This window comes from Lampetra planeri, chromosome 25 (genome assembly GCF_965212315.1).
Source record: "Lampetra planeri chromosome 25, kcLamPlan1.2.h2, whole genome shotgun sequence".
NCBI classification, from domain to species: domain Eukaryota; kingdom Metazoa; phylum Chordata; class Hyperoartia; order Petromyzontiformes; family Petromyzontidae; genus Lampetra; species Lampetra planeri.
Window position 1 is genome coordinate 9,528,968 of NC_136131.1, and position 12,434 is coordinate 9,541,401.

At 52.3% G+C, this 12,434-nt stretch overlaps 1 protein-coding gene across 1 annotated transcript; it reads right to left on the reverse strand.

The window, feature by feature from the left end:
* Positions 1-1,375: 1,375 nt before the first annotated feature.
* Positions 1,376-6,236, reverse strand: LOC144727433 (type II iodothyronine deiodinase-like). Its single transcript, XM_078606260.1, has one exon. It carries the CDS (start codon positions 5,753-5,755, stop codon positions 4,868-4,870), a length of 888 nt encoding a protein of 295 aa, XP_078462386.1. The 5' UTR covers positions 5,756-6,236; the 3' UTR covers positions 1,376-4,867.
* Between the last annotated feature and the right edge of the window lie 6,198 nt (positions 6,237-12,434).

Below are 12,434 nucleotides of genomic sequence, written 5' to 3' on the forward strand. Positions count from 1 at the left end.
GGTCACGGGGGCTTGTTGGGTCAGCCGGGGGGTTCGTGAAGAGAACAGGGCGTGGAAGGGTCGTGGCGGTTTCATATGTCACTCGCCACCGACGCATAACCCTGGTCGGGAATCGAACTCGGGTTACCGAGTTATACAGCGCAATGGGCTTGGCGCTGCGCCACAAGCAATTCGAGTGATCACGCGGATTCGTACTTTGTGTACCCACCACGAATGTATCGCTCAGTCTGAACCCTTGCCTCCAAAAAGCGACTTGCCCGAGGTCGATAAAATAGGTACCGCTTAGTTGAGCTGCAGCACCGGCCACTCGCAGTAATAAGAACGTGGAATTTCCACCACCGACGCTTGTTCAATCGACAACACGCGCATGCAACACGGACAAGCCGCTGGGGTTGCTGCGATATCATTTTTTCGCGACGCGATATCAATGTTCACGATATGACGATCATCGCGATATCAGTTACCCATAATGCTGCACTTGCATCGATCATTTGGATTGTAATATTTCTTTGCTCGGCCGCACTTCGCCGTCCGAATCGAAAACGCAGTAAGGGTGGCAACGTCGGGTCTACGTTGGGCCAACGTTCAGAGTTTAGTGGGATATTTCTTAAACGTTCCTCAACCGTAGCTTACTCAACACAAGCCTACTATTAGTCTGATACCAAACGCAAACGCATAATAATCCATAACGCATACAAGCGCAATGATCATTGATTAGTTTGGCTCCTGCAACAGCCTCGGGCGACAGAGACACTGATTTAGATAGAACGCGAGTGACCGCCATTTGTTATTTCCGCCAACATTTTGTCCGAAAAGAACACATTTTAAAACGAGATATCGAACGACCAACGAAATTTTGGTACGATACAATTGTATCGTACGATACGATTATCGTACGATTTAACCAATGGCATCACCCCGCGTAGCAACGTGCTCGGTGAATTATTGATTGCATTGTAGGATCGTGAGAAATGGCCGATAGCATGGGCTAGGGTAGGCGGGGAATTCACCCAGCAGTGGATTGAACACGGGTGCTGCATCAGCAGCCGTCCGAATAGAAGACGCAGTAAGCGTGCCAATGTCGGTTCAACGTTGGCCCAACGTTCAGAGCTTACCGGGATATTGCTGCATCAGAAGCAGCATCAGCAGCTGCTGCTTCTACTGCTACTACTGCAGCGGCAGTTGCTGCGTGATTATGATCATGATGATAGCGATGATGATGATGATGATTATTGATTTCGCGGGACATCACAATATCGCGGCAACCCTACAAATCAGCAGAACCCAATAATTGCCACTCAGAGTGTAGGTGGGGCGGGGGGGGGGGCGGGGCGGAGAGGGATACAAATAAATTACACACGAGCAGAGAAAGGCGTCACCAAAACGAGAAGCGTCTCCACTCTAGCAAATTTAAAAACAAATAGCAAACAACAACAACAACATCAACTATAATGCCACGAGTCTGCCAAGAAGGCAGTCGAGCTCCGACGCGCACGTGCGCGTGCCAAGAGGCCCCCAGGGGTAACGGGAACGCGACGAATTCGCTGAACAATCGCGGCTGCTGCTCGTTCACCCCCAAGAGTGGACCAGGGCGACCCGCCTATAGATACCCCCGCCCCCTCCCCCGATGCGTTCGCGGTAACGAAGGAAAACAAGAAAGCGGGTGTGGACCAATCAACTTCAAGGACAGTGCATACCTTATCAGAGTTATGTGTTTTGTTTGCATTATGGCTGCAGGTATTGTGGTCTATGCAAACATGACTCCTTGTAAAAAAAGGTGTCAGTTTTGTTGCCAGATAAAAGGGTAAAAAAACAATTGTCATGAAAGCGGAACTCCAGTGTGCCTGTCCAAATATAAATAATAATAATGATGACGACAAAAATACGTGTGAATTTAGAACATCGACCCTACCTATTGGCTTTACACAATTTAGTTTTTTTTTATAATTTCGTTTGAAATATTCACTGGTTTTACGCTTCTGGAAGACGTGCAGAGTAGATTCTCTGGACTCAAAATGCTCCTTCCCTCTACAACGTGTCCACCGATGTGCGAGTGAGGTATCTACAAACGGATCACCCAGGTATACTGCATACACTGTCTGCTCGAACCTCTCCGACGTAGTAAAAGTAATGCCACATTCACACGACACGAGGACACCGACGGCGACGGACGCGTGCCCCCCAGGACCGCACGAGCTGGCGACGTTCGCTGGCAGCCCCAACAGTCTGGAACGACATCATCCCTCTGCACATTCGCAGCATCACCTCAATCGCCTCCTTCAAGAGAGACTTAAAAACTCAGCTCTACAATCACGCGCTTTCGAGCGACTCTGAGCTTGGCTCCGCGCCTCTGAGTTGCGGCCACTACGTCTGCAAATTTGCGCGCGTTACAAATTTAACTATTATTATTATTCAACGCGGTCGCCCTAGTGGATTCGACGCAGAGTCTGTCAAAACGTTGGGGACACAATGCGGTCTGCTGCTGCTGCTGCCTGCTGGGCTTGATGATCTATCGTTCGCTGGGAGGGGGGGGGTGAGTTAAACTCAGATGATCTCTGAATATTTCGCGAAAATTCATTACAAAAGTGGCACCTTTTCAATAAAAAAACACAAAACAGGGAACGTTTACCCCCCCCTCCCCCCGTTTAGGAATGAAGCCTTGAAATTATCTCCCCCTTGTCCTGTGGCCGGGTCTTGAAGACCCCGAGGAGACCATCATCGACACGGGCACAGATAAAGGCGCAGCCCTGCAATGACCCGCTCACGAGACCGCTCGCGCAGAAAGGGTCTCAACCCAGAGGGAGCTCTGGAGAGAGAGAGAGAGAGCCTCTCGCAAAGGGGTTGTATTTGGCCTCCTCTTACACGCTGGCCAGACGTCTTGGAGGAGGCAGGAGCACCCACACTTTACCCCACTCAATGTATAATGATGCGCGGGCGGAGAGGCGGGGCGAGGGGGAGCAGCGGGGGTGGGGGGGAGGGTGGTGATTTAACATTGCACGTCCATTTGTTTCAGATATTACGCATACTTCTACATCTGCTCACGAAAGGTGAGAGCGATCGATTTCTGGTACGATGCAATGGAATGATGAACACGCGTCTCGGATAAGGGCGACTAAGCGAGAACTACGGCGTCGGTATCGGGGAGCATCGTCGAGATGGGCTCCTTATCTTTATTTAGACTGCAGCAGGAATCCGATGAGCCGTGAAGCTCTTTAACGCAGACGTCCAGCAGTGGACGCTGGGGGGGGGGGGGGTCTGCATCCCGAGCGTTGGAAACGCGGCGCGCGGGTGAAGGCAGTGCGGGTGACGTTCAGTGCAATTGCTCAGTCAGTTTAAGGCACATTGTTTGAAACAAAATAAGAATACATTCATGTGACAGTCCTTTGTCAATCCACTGCTGGACTAAGGCCTCTCCGCGCCGTGCCAAGTCGTGTGGCCTACGTGACCATACTTCACCTCGCCGGTAAGTGCCGATTGGTCAAGAGGGCGAAGGGCACCAAGAACCGGTTCAGGGATCAACTCGCCACTGATTTTGGCCGTGGCCCGAGATTCGAACTCGGGTGGCCGGGTTCATATTGCAGTGCGCTAACCACTGCCCCCCCCCCTCCGCTCCCTTTTCACAATCATTGAAAAAATAACGTGCTATGAAGAAGGGCCATTTCCCGAAACGTCGCCTATGTGGCCACAGTGCTATTGACGCATGCGTTGAGCTTTATTGAAATCTGGGATTATTTTGCAGCAAAAAAAAAAACCCAGTTTCGATCATGAATGGAGTGGACCGTGTTTAATGCCCAACAGAGACTGTCCAAGTCTCTCCGTCTCTCGAGACGTCCCACGTGTTCACACGATCACTCGAGACCCATGGCCCAGCGCGTCTCAAACTCTAGCGGCCGCGGTTCCGCAGCGGGGTGCGCCTCTGCGCGGCTACCAATCATCAGGCGCGTGCAGGGGCGCGATGCAACGCAATTCGCAATTGGGAATCGATCAAACTAAGGCGAACGAGAGAAGTATTATTGGCAAAATCGTCAAGGGGCCGAGTCGTGGTTCGGTGTTGGGTGGGTACCTCTTCGTTTTTTTTTAACGAAATTACGTTCTGACAAATACTGCGACTCGGACGCACTGCGTCTTACAGTGGCCCACGGGGCAGCAGCAGACAGACAGACAGACAGAGAGACAGAGAGACAGACAGAGAGACAGACGGAGAGACAGAGAGAGAGACAGAGAGACAGAGAGACAGACAGAGAGACAGAGAGACAGACAGAGAGACAGAGAGACAGACAGAGAGACAGAGAGACAGACAGAGAGACAGAGAGACAGAGAGACAGACAGAGAGACAGACATAGAGACAGAAAGACAGGCAGACAGACAGAGAGACAGGCAAACAGAGAGACAGAGAGACAGACTGAGAGACAGACAGAGAGACAGACAGACAGAGAGACAACGCCGCGTCGTCGTCGTCTCTTTGACACAAAAACGACACGAAAAGCCCCAAGTGCGGCACTCGCTCACGCCTCGCCACATCGCGACCCCCCCCCCCGTCCCACACGTCACGCCGAGCGAGTGCCCAACCTGAACCCGGAATAAGTCCCGAACCCTGGTACGGAAATAATTTTCGCACTCCGCCACATCCATCCAACGAACCCGCTCTTATAAACCTATTTAATAGGATTATGGCAAATATAGGGTAAAACAGTATGAGGATTTTTTAATATATATATCGATGGGTGTATACTGCATTCTAGTGGTAGTGCCTTACGCCGATAAGGCGTAAATTCCGAGCCAGGTTCCTAGCAAGCGTTCCGTAAAATATCGAGCGAGAAAGGGGGGGAAAAAAAAGTAGGGAGCTTCCCCGTTCTGAGTGCTGCTCTTATCTGGAGGCCTTCAAGCTCTCCAGGAAACACTTCACCTCACGCACCCTGTAGAAGAAAGGACCCTTGCCGCCCAGGTATCTGATCTTGCCGTCCTGGATGACGTACAGGCGCTCGTAGGACACCCCGTAGTCGATGTTGGCGTTATTGTCCATCGCGTCGGCCACCACGGGGCAGCGGCCGAGGGGGGGCATGAGGCCGCGCAGTTGGGACGCGGCCACGCAGCGGTCCCCCAGGGCGAGGTGGCGGGGCACCTCGAGGCCGCCGGGCGCGGGCCACCCGTCGGACGGGTGGGCCTCCTCGATGTAGACCACCAGGAAGTCGGCCACGTCGGCGAAGTCGCGCACGAGGTCGCAGAATTCGCCGAGTTGCTCCACGAACGGGGGTCAGCTGGCCGAGCCGAAGTTCACCACGAGCGGGCGGTGATCTCTGGCGAAGTCGAGGAGGCGGCACGCGGCGCTGCTTGACGTGGTGGTTGAGGTGGTGGTGCTGGTGGTGGTGGTTGAGGTGGTGACGGTCGCTGCTGCTTCTGCCGTTGTCCGTGGTGTCGGCGTCTCGTGAGCGGAGGAGGAGGCGGCGGCGGCGGCGCAGGAGAACGAAGGGGATGAGGACGAGTGGCCTCCGAGCGCCACGACGCTAGAGTTGGGGGCTTCCCCGCCGAGGCGGACCTTCTTGTGCGCGTCGAGCACGTAGCTCCGCCACACGGAAAGCATCCCCTGCGCCGTGAGCATGCGCGGGTGCTGCGCGTCCCCCTTGGCCGAGTGCGTGAGCGACGCCTGGAGCGCGCGGCGCAGGAACGAGACGGCGTCGTAGAGGGCCAGGAAGAGGCAGTTGGAGAAGACGCCCGGCAGGATGAGCAGCACGACGAGGAGGTTGACGTGCGGCATCGTGGACGACGATGGCGAGGCGGCGTCGATGGGCCGGTGGAGGAGGTCGATGAGGTTGGTGGTGGTGGTGGTTGAGGGGGTGGTGGAGGAGGAGGAGGCTGGGGATCCCCCTCTTAAGGAGACGCGTGGACGGAGGTTCCCATCAGGAGCGCGCTCGCCCCTTGCGGTGATGGGTTCTCGCCTTTTAAATGTGGAGGTGATGAACGGCGATGATGATGATGATGGTGGTGGGAGGAGCAGGAGCCACGCTACGGGTGAGAGCAGCCGACCCCTCTCTCTGCGCTCGGATCTTGAGTTCTCATTGGCCCCGAGAGCGGCTCACGCACTCCGTACGCGGCGAGCTCGCGTGCCCAGCTTATACCGCGTCTGCCGCGAGCGCCAGAGATCGGGAGGGGAGGGTGGAGGTATGGAGATAGGGGAGGGGGGGGGTGCGAGAAACAGAGGGAAATGTACAGGAGAGCGAGAGAGAGGGTGGGGGGGGGTAGAGGAAAGACAGGAGAGAGATAGGAAAGGTAGGAGAGAGATAAGAGATAAAGTAGAGAGGGGGGGGGGGGGGAGACGGCAGAGAGATAAGAGAGAGTGGGGGAGCAGAGAGTGCAGAGGGAGGGAGGGAGGGCGGTGGGGTAGACGGGAGAGCGATAGGAGAGGTAGGGGAGAGTAGAGATAGGGGACAGAAGGGGGTGGGTGGAGTGCGTGGGTCTGCGTCGGGCGGGGTGGCGGGCGAGAGAGACGTGGGGGGGGGGGTCTGGTGCTTGTACTTGATCTTGGAAGAGGGTCGTAGAACCGTCGAGATTACACAACGCCGGTAACAGTTGCGTAACGACTCGCTCGGCCTGCAGTCGGTGCGCGGTAGAGGAAAACACACGAGACACAGATAACGCGCGTTCGGCGAAGGTCTGGGAGGGTGGGGGGGGGTGTTGGGGAGGGAGGGTCCACACGTCCAGGTTTGCACCGAATCCGTGCAAAGCCAGCCAAGCAAGGGGTGTGCGTGCGTGAGGGTTTGTGCCTGCGTGTGGGTTCTGCTCACAAACAGCACTCGCCCCAACAGTATGTTAAGGCTACACGGGGGATCTTTGTCTGTGTGTGTGTATGCGTCAGCGTGTATGTGTGTGTGTGCGCGTGGCAGTGCCTGCATCTCTGCTTTATTGAACTGGTCAAGGCCTGTCATAGCACCAATAGGTGAGGGCGCTGGGTTATTATTGGTGCTTTCGGGGTCTCTGACCCACTGCTCACAATCATTAAGGACCTTCATTGTGGTGGGCAAGCCCGGGTAAAGCTGCCTGGCCGAGAGCCATTCCCTGTGCGTGACAGGGATGTCCTCTGGCCCCAACAGGGATGTCCTCTGGCCCCAAAAATGGTTAACATCTTATTTGACCACGTAGTTCGAGACGCTTCCCACCGCTGCGCCGGAGGAATTTCCGTCTGGTACAGACACGAAGGGGAGGCTGATCTGGTAATTGCTGCTCATTCTGATGAGTTGGAGACTCTATTGCTGAACCAGGAGCGTGCTACTAAGAGATGAGGCATTACCATGACCCCCCCCTCAACCCACCCCAGCACCAAAAGCACCTGCCAGAGTATTTTTTTATCCCATCAAATAATCCACCCTCTCCACTCCCCATGAGTGATTTGGGGGGGGGGGGCAATTGTGAAGAGAGTGGAAGAGAGTGGAGAGCTTTCCAAACCCGGGCAGTGTCCTTATGGCCAAACTCCGTTTTTTTTGGCAGCGGAGGTGTCGCTTTAAGTCAGGCGACGCGCCGGGGGTCGGACAACCTCGACCTCCTGCATACCAGGCGAGGTAGCTAACACCTCGCCAAACGTTGCCAAGTGGGACCCTCCAGAGAGGGAGTTTCTCCCCTCTCTTCTGGCACGGAGTCACGGCTTGACGGGGGTCACGCACGCAGCTGTTGGTCAAGGCTATCGCGGGCAATTCGCAGTGTTTACGGTGCCAGATGGCAACAGCTCGAAACGAACGGTCATATTAGTACACATCATTTGTTGCCATCACAGAGACCCCCCCCCCCCCCCGGTGACACGAAGAGACCCAGTGACACTAAGCCCTATGCTGAACGAAATGATAGCAATGCAGTTTGGAATTTGATTGCAGTACGGCACTTAACAGTAAATAGTTTGTGAAAGTTGGCGAGCTGCCGCGCAGTATTATCATGGAGGGTTTTGTTTATTGTTTCTCTCTTCCACCGTTTACAACTGAAAACAAATGTCATTGCTCAATAGTGACCACAATCCATAGGGGGGGGAGTGGGGGTGGACTTGGAATTGCGACCGTTTCACGACTCGTGCAAAGAGGGCTACAAGGCAGTCATCCCACTCCGACCTCGCCAGTTCTAAGTCGTAAGCGAGTGTCCACGACACCGACCGAGACGCTATCGGCGGGCCCTACGCATGGGCTTCTTTACGGCGCTCAAAGTCTCTATTTTAAACATTTAGCGGCGTTTCCGAGTGCTTGCAGTAAACCGGGACAAACACAAGCACTGGCAGCCTCGCGAACTCTCAACCACTGAGTGTGCCCGTCGACTAGAGGCTTCCTCAAAGAGCCTCGTTACATCATTGAGCTGCGTAAGACGTCAAGGCGAGCGACAATTGTTGCTCTCTCGCAGAGACGGTGCAGGAGGGACACGATTCTCGACAAACGCTGTCAATAAATAGTTTTTTTTTAAATACTCGTTAGAAAAATTGGTCCATTGTTGCAAATGCGTTAACGGAACAACTTTAACGCGTTGCGTAATTTGTGTAGGTATTTACCCGTTCATAGCACGGATGGCTACGTACGGTTCGAAATAAGTTCAGCATGCATGCGTATATATAGTAGAGAGGCGCGTACATTCGTGATGGACTGGACTTTTCAGAGCGCGCGATGACGACTGTTCAGATTTATGGACGTGGTACAGCCGCGGGCACAGTGCACGAGAGACCCGGCGACCTGAGATGAGTTTGATTCCCAACCACGGCTGACAATCCGTCACCATCACCATCCCCCACTGACCAGCATGGTGAAATATGGCCAAGCTAAACCCTCCCATATTCTTAGGTTTTTTCGGTAAAGTCAGGTAGGTAAAAAATTTAAATTAATAAAAGTAAAATAAAATAAAAATCATGACGTTTCGGAGGCAACACAAGCTTCCGTCTTCAGGTGGAACCGTCACAGCACGATAGCTGTATATCCGAAACGTCGTGATTTTTTTTTATTTTCTTTTACTTTATTAATTTTAATTTTTTACCTACGTGACTTAACCGAAAAAAGCTGAGAATATGAATCCTTGCAGTCACGAAAGCTTAAAATCTAGAACTAAACCCTCCCCTCCTCCGCCACTGCTGAAACGGCAAGGGAAGACCTTCAAGTTTACTTTATTGAACGAGGTGAGAACTCGAGGGAGCAGAATGTGGCGTCGCTTGCAAGAGTGACCTCCACCCGTACGGTGCAATTGGAAGTTAACACACACACACACACGTGCATCCAACAGAACGCAATTGTCAAGGAGGGGCTCATTGTGAAGCTGTCTCGTGACCCAGTGACACATTCCTGATGTAACACACACACACAGAGGTATTGTCATCATGTCAAGTAATACAAATGGATGTGTTTACATCTTGCAACGAAACGCAAAACTGCGCGGGTTGGAATTTGAACGTTGTTTGAACGCTGGTTTGCCAAACCTGGCCAGGGGCGAAACAGTCAACTCGCGCAGTTTCCTACTTTTAACATCGACGATTTATAATCTCGTTTGTTTTTTTAAAAGAGATTATCATCGGCCACGTGTGACCACAATGGACATTCACAATCCGGCCGGCGATTTAAACGCAGCAATGAGGTGGTGGGTGAATCACGCGGCGGTGCAGCCGTAAGACAGAATCTGCAGAGCAGTTGCAGTCAGTGGGTTTGGTGGAGCGATCGGCGCGATGTCCCTGTGTGTTCTACGGCCACACGTGCAGCAGCCGTGCGTAGCGTTTGTTGGTTGGCGGCTTGCGAAGATCGGCGTTGTCGTCGCAATGTGCGCGAATCGCACTTGATGCACGTTCACTGGATACCTTGGTTGTGCTGCACTCATTTGGTTGCAAACACGTGCCTTTCCTTCCATCATTGTTGGTTTATGTGAGATTGTACTGTCCTCACCACGAGCGTACAGGACTTGTCCCAGAGAAGCCACCGGGTCACGGGGCAGCAGTAGGCTCCGATGCTTGCACCGTACCGATCCCTTACGAGAATGACTGCAAAGAATCCCAGTGCAATCCCCTCGTGTAAGAGGGCGGCGCACTGAAGTGGAATGCCAGAGCTCAACGAAACTCTTTTTTCGATGCAAAGCTTTCGTGACTGCAGGGATTCATCTTCTTGGTTCTTTCGGTAAAGTCACGTAGAAGGGAAATAATAAAACATAATAAAATACATTCGGACGCTGTCTTTCCGACAGCCCTGTTCTTCACCTGAGGACGGCTGCTTGCGTTGTGGCCGAAACGTTGTGAGAATTTTATTTAATAATGTTTTATTATTATTTTATTATTATTTCCCTTCTACGTGACATTACCGAAAGAACCAAGAAGATGAAACTCTTTTTTGTTTTACCAGGTAAGGCCCACTGAGCTATATAGCTCTTTTTTCAGAAGCGATCTGGCTATCACAGATTATAGCTCGACTAAGTTGTTTTTCACAACGTGGAAACTTAAGACAGCCAAATATTCGAAACGCGTGTTTCTAAATGTGGAGGGAAAAACCGAAGGACCCGGAGAAAAATCCACGCGAGCACGGGGAGAGAGACACGCAAACTCCAAATATACAGCAGCAGGCGTCAGGGGTCGGGATCGAACCCACGACGTCTTGTACACTCAGCGAGGTAGTTAACATCTACCCACTGCGATGATGATGATGATGAGAGAGAGAGAGAGACACGCAAACTCCAAATATACAGCAGCAGGCGTCAGGGGTCGGGATCGAACCCACGACCTCCTGCATACTCGGCGAGGCCACCGCTGAGATCCCTTCAGGAGACCTCAGCACTTTCCCACCCACCCAGCCACGCCGAGAGTAACGTTTGTCGAGCGACACTCGAGCCCATGTTTGTTTTGTGTGAATTCGAAGAGCTGACATTGAAGCCACACGAAGTGCAGAGCCAAACTGAATGCGATTGGGCTGAGATCATCGGCTCTCTCTCTCTCCCTGTGCACCCGAGAGAACAGTTTAATCGCAGGTTTGCTTGAAAAACACTGGATTCGAACGCACGATCTCAGTGTTACCCGCTCAGCGCATTGACCACTGGACCATCTACCCAGCTGCGAAGGACAGACGGGGGGGGGGGGTGAGGCAGAGAACTAAACTTGAGTAAAAAAATGCTGGAATGCATTTTTTTTTTAGCTATCACAGGGTTCACACTGCCCGGCCATAAACTCGTACGGACCAAAAGGTCAAGTGGATGTCAAAGTTTTAAAGTTACATTTTGCGTCCTTATTTATTTTAGATGTCGAGTTATTTTTTTTTACTAAAGAGGTAGTCAAAAAGTAACTGACATCTTTGCATATGTATTTATTTTTCAAATGTTTGATTAACGTCAAGTAAAACATTGTTAATATTTGACGTCAAGGTTGAACAATAACCGAACTGGTGTGGTGCACATTTATAATAGACGGATAGGGGACTGTTTTTTTTTTGGACCATTTACCTCGCTGCGCAAAAACTCATTACACGAGTTAAATGAGCAATTACACAAATTAAAATCGGTAAATAAGACACAGATCACACACACGTCTCTCTCACGTGTTGGTCAGAATTCAAGCCAGCGGTTTCCTTCTCAAATCAGCATCGAGGCGATTCTCATCACCTCTTCAAAGCCCCGAGTCAGCGGTGGGAAATCCGCACGTTTATAGCAGCGGTTGAGCGCTACATCCAGAGGGCAACCACTATTCACTTCTTCACAAAATGGTACGTATTTTATCGACGGTGCAGAGATGATGGGCTGTGTCAAATCACCACCAGGATTTTGAATTCGCAACCCTTTTGATTGCGAGCTGCGAGCTCTATCGCAGATCCGATTACAAATCCCAATGCACGGACGTGCCTGCGGGTCCTCAGCAGGGCTACATTTCTCATTGCGATATAAGAATACTGGACGTGGTGTGCCGGATCTGGAGATATTTTCCAGGTCGCAGACCTGCATGAAACCAAGCCAGCTCTGGGTCACAAGTTCGTGAGGATGCCGCAATCTTCCTTCGGTGGAGGAGCAGGGCCTCTCTCAACTCGTGCAAGCGTGCGTTCACATCCCGACCAAGGTGAACACTGCATCGGTTATCACCCCTCCGGGAATATGGTCACAAAAAAGCGACGTGGCGAGCACCAATTGTTGGGAGCTCAGGCTTGCAATGGGCAGCTTCTGACCATAGGAATGTGAAACTTCCACAGCTGGCTCACAACCGCGAAGGGACGAAACCCCCTGAACACTTTTGAGAACGGGAAGGCAATTCTACGTCATCTGCCAATGCAGATTGTAATCGACAAGCCACTATGAGAGCTCATTGCCACCAATATAACCGACTGCGCTTATCCTCCAATCATCAGCATTGATCAACCCACTTCTGGATGAAGGCCTCCCCCACACCCTGCTGATCACGGAGGCTGTTTGAGCAACTTCACACTGCCGAGTGTGGGCGAGCGAAGGAAAGTGGCGCCCACTAC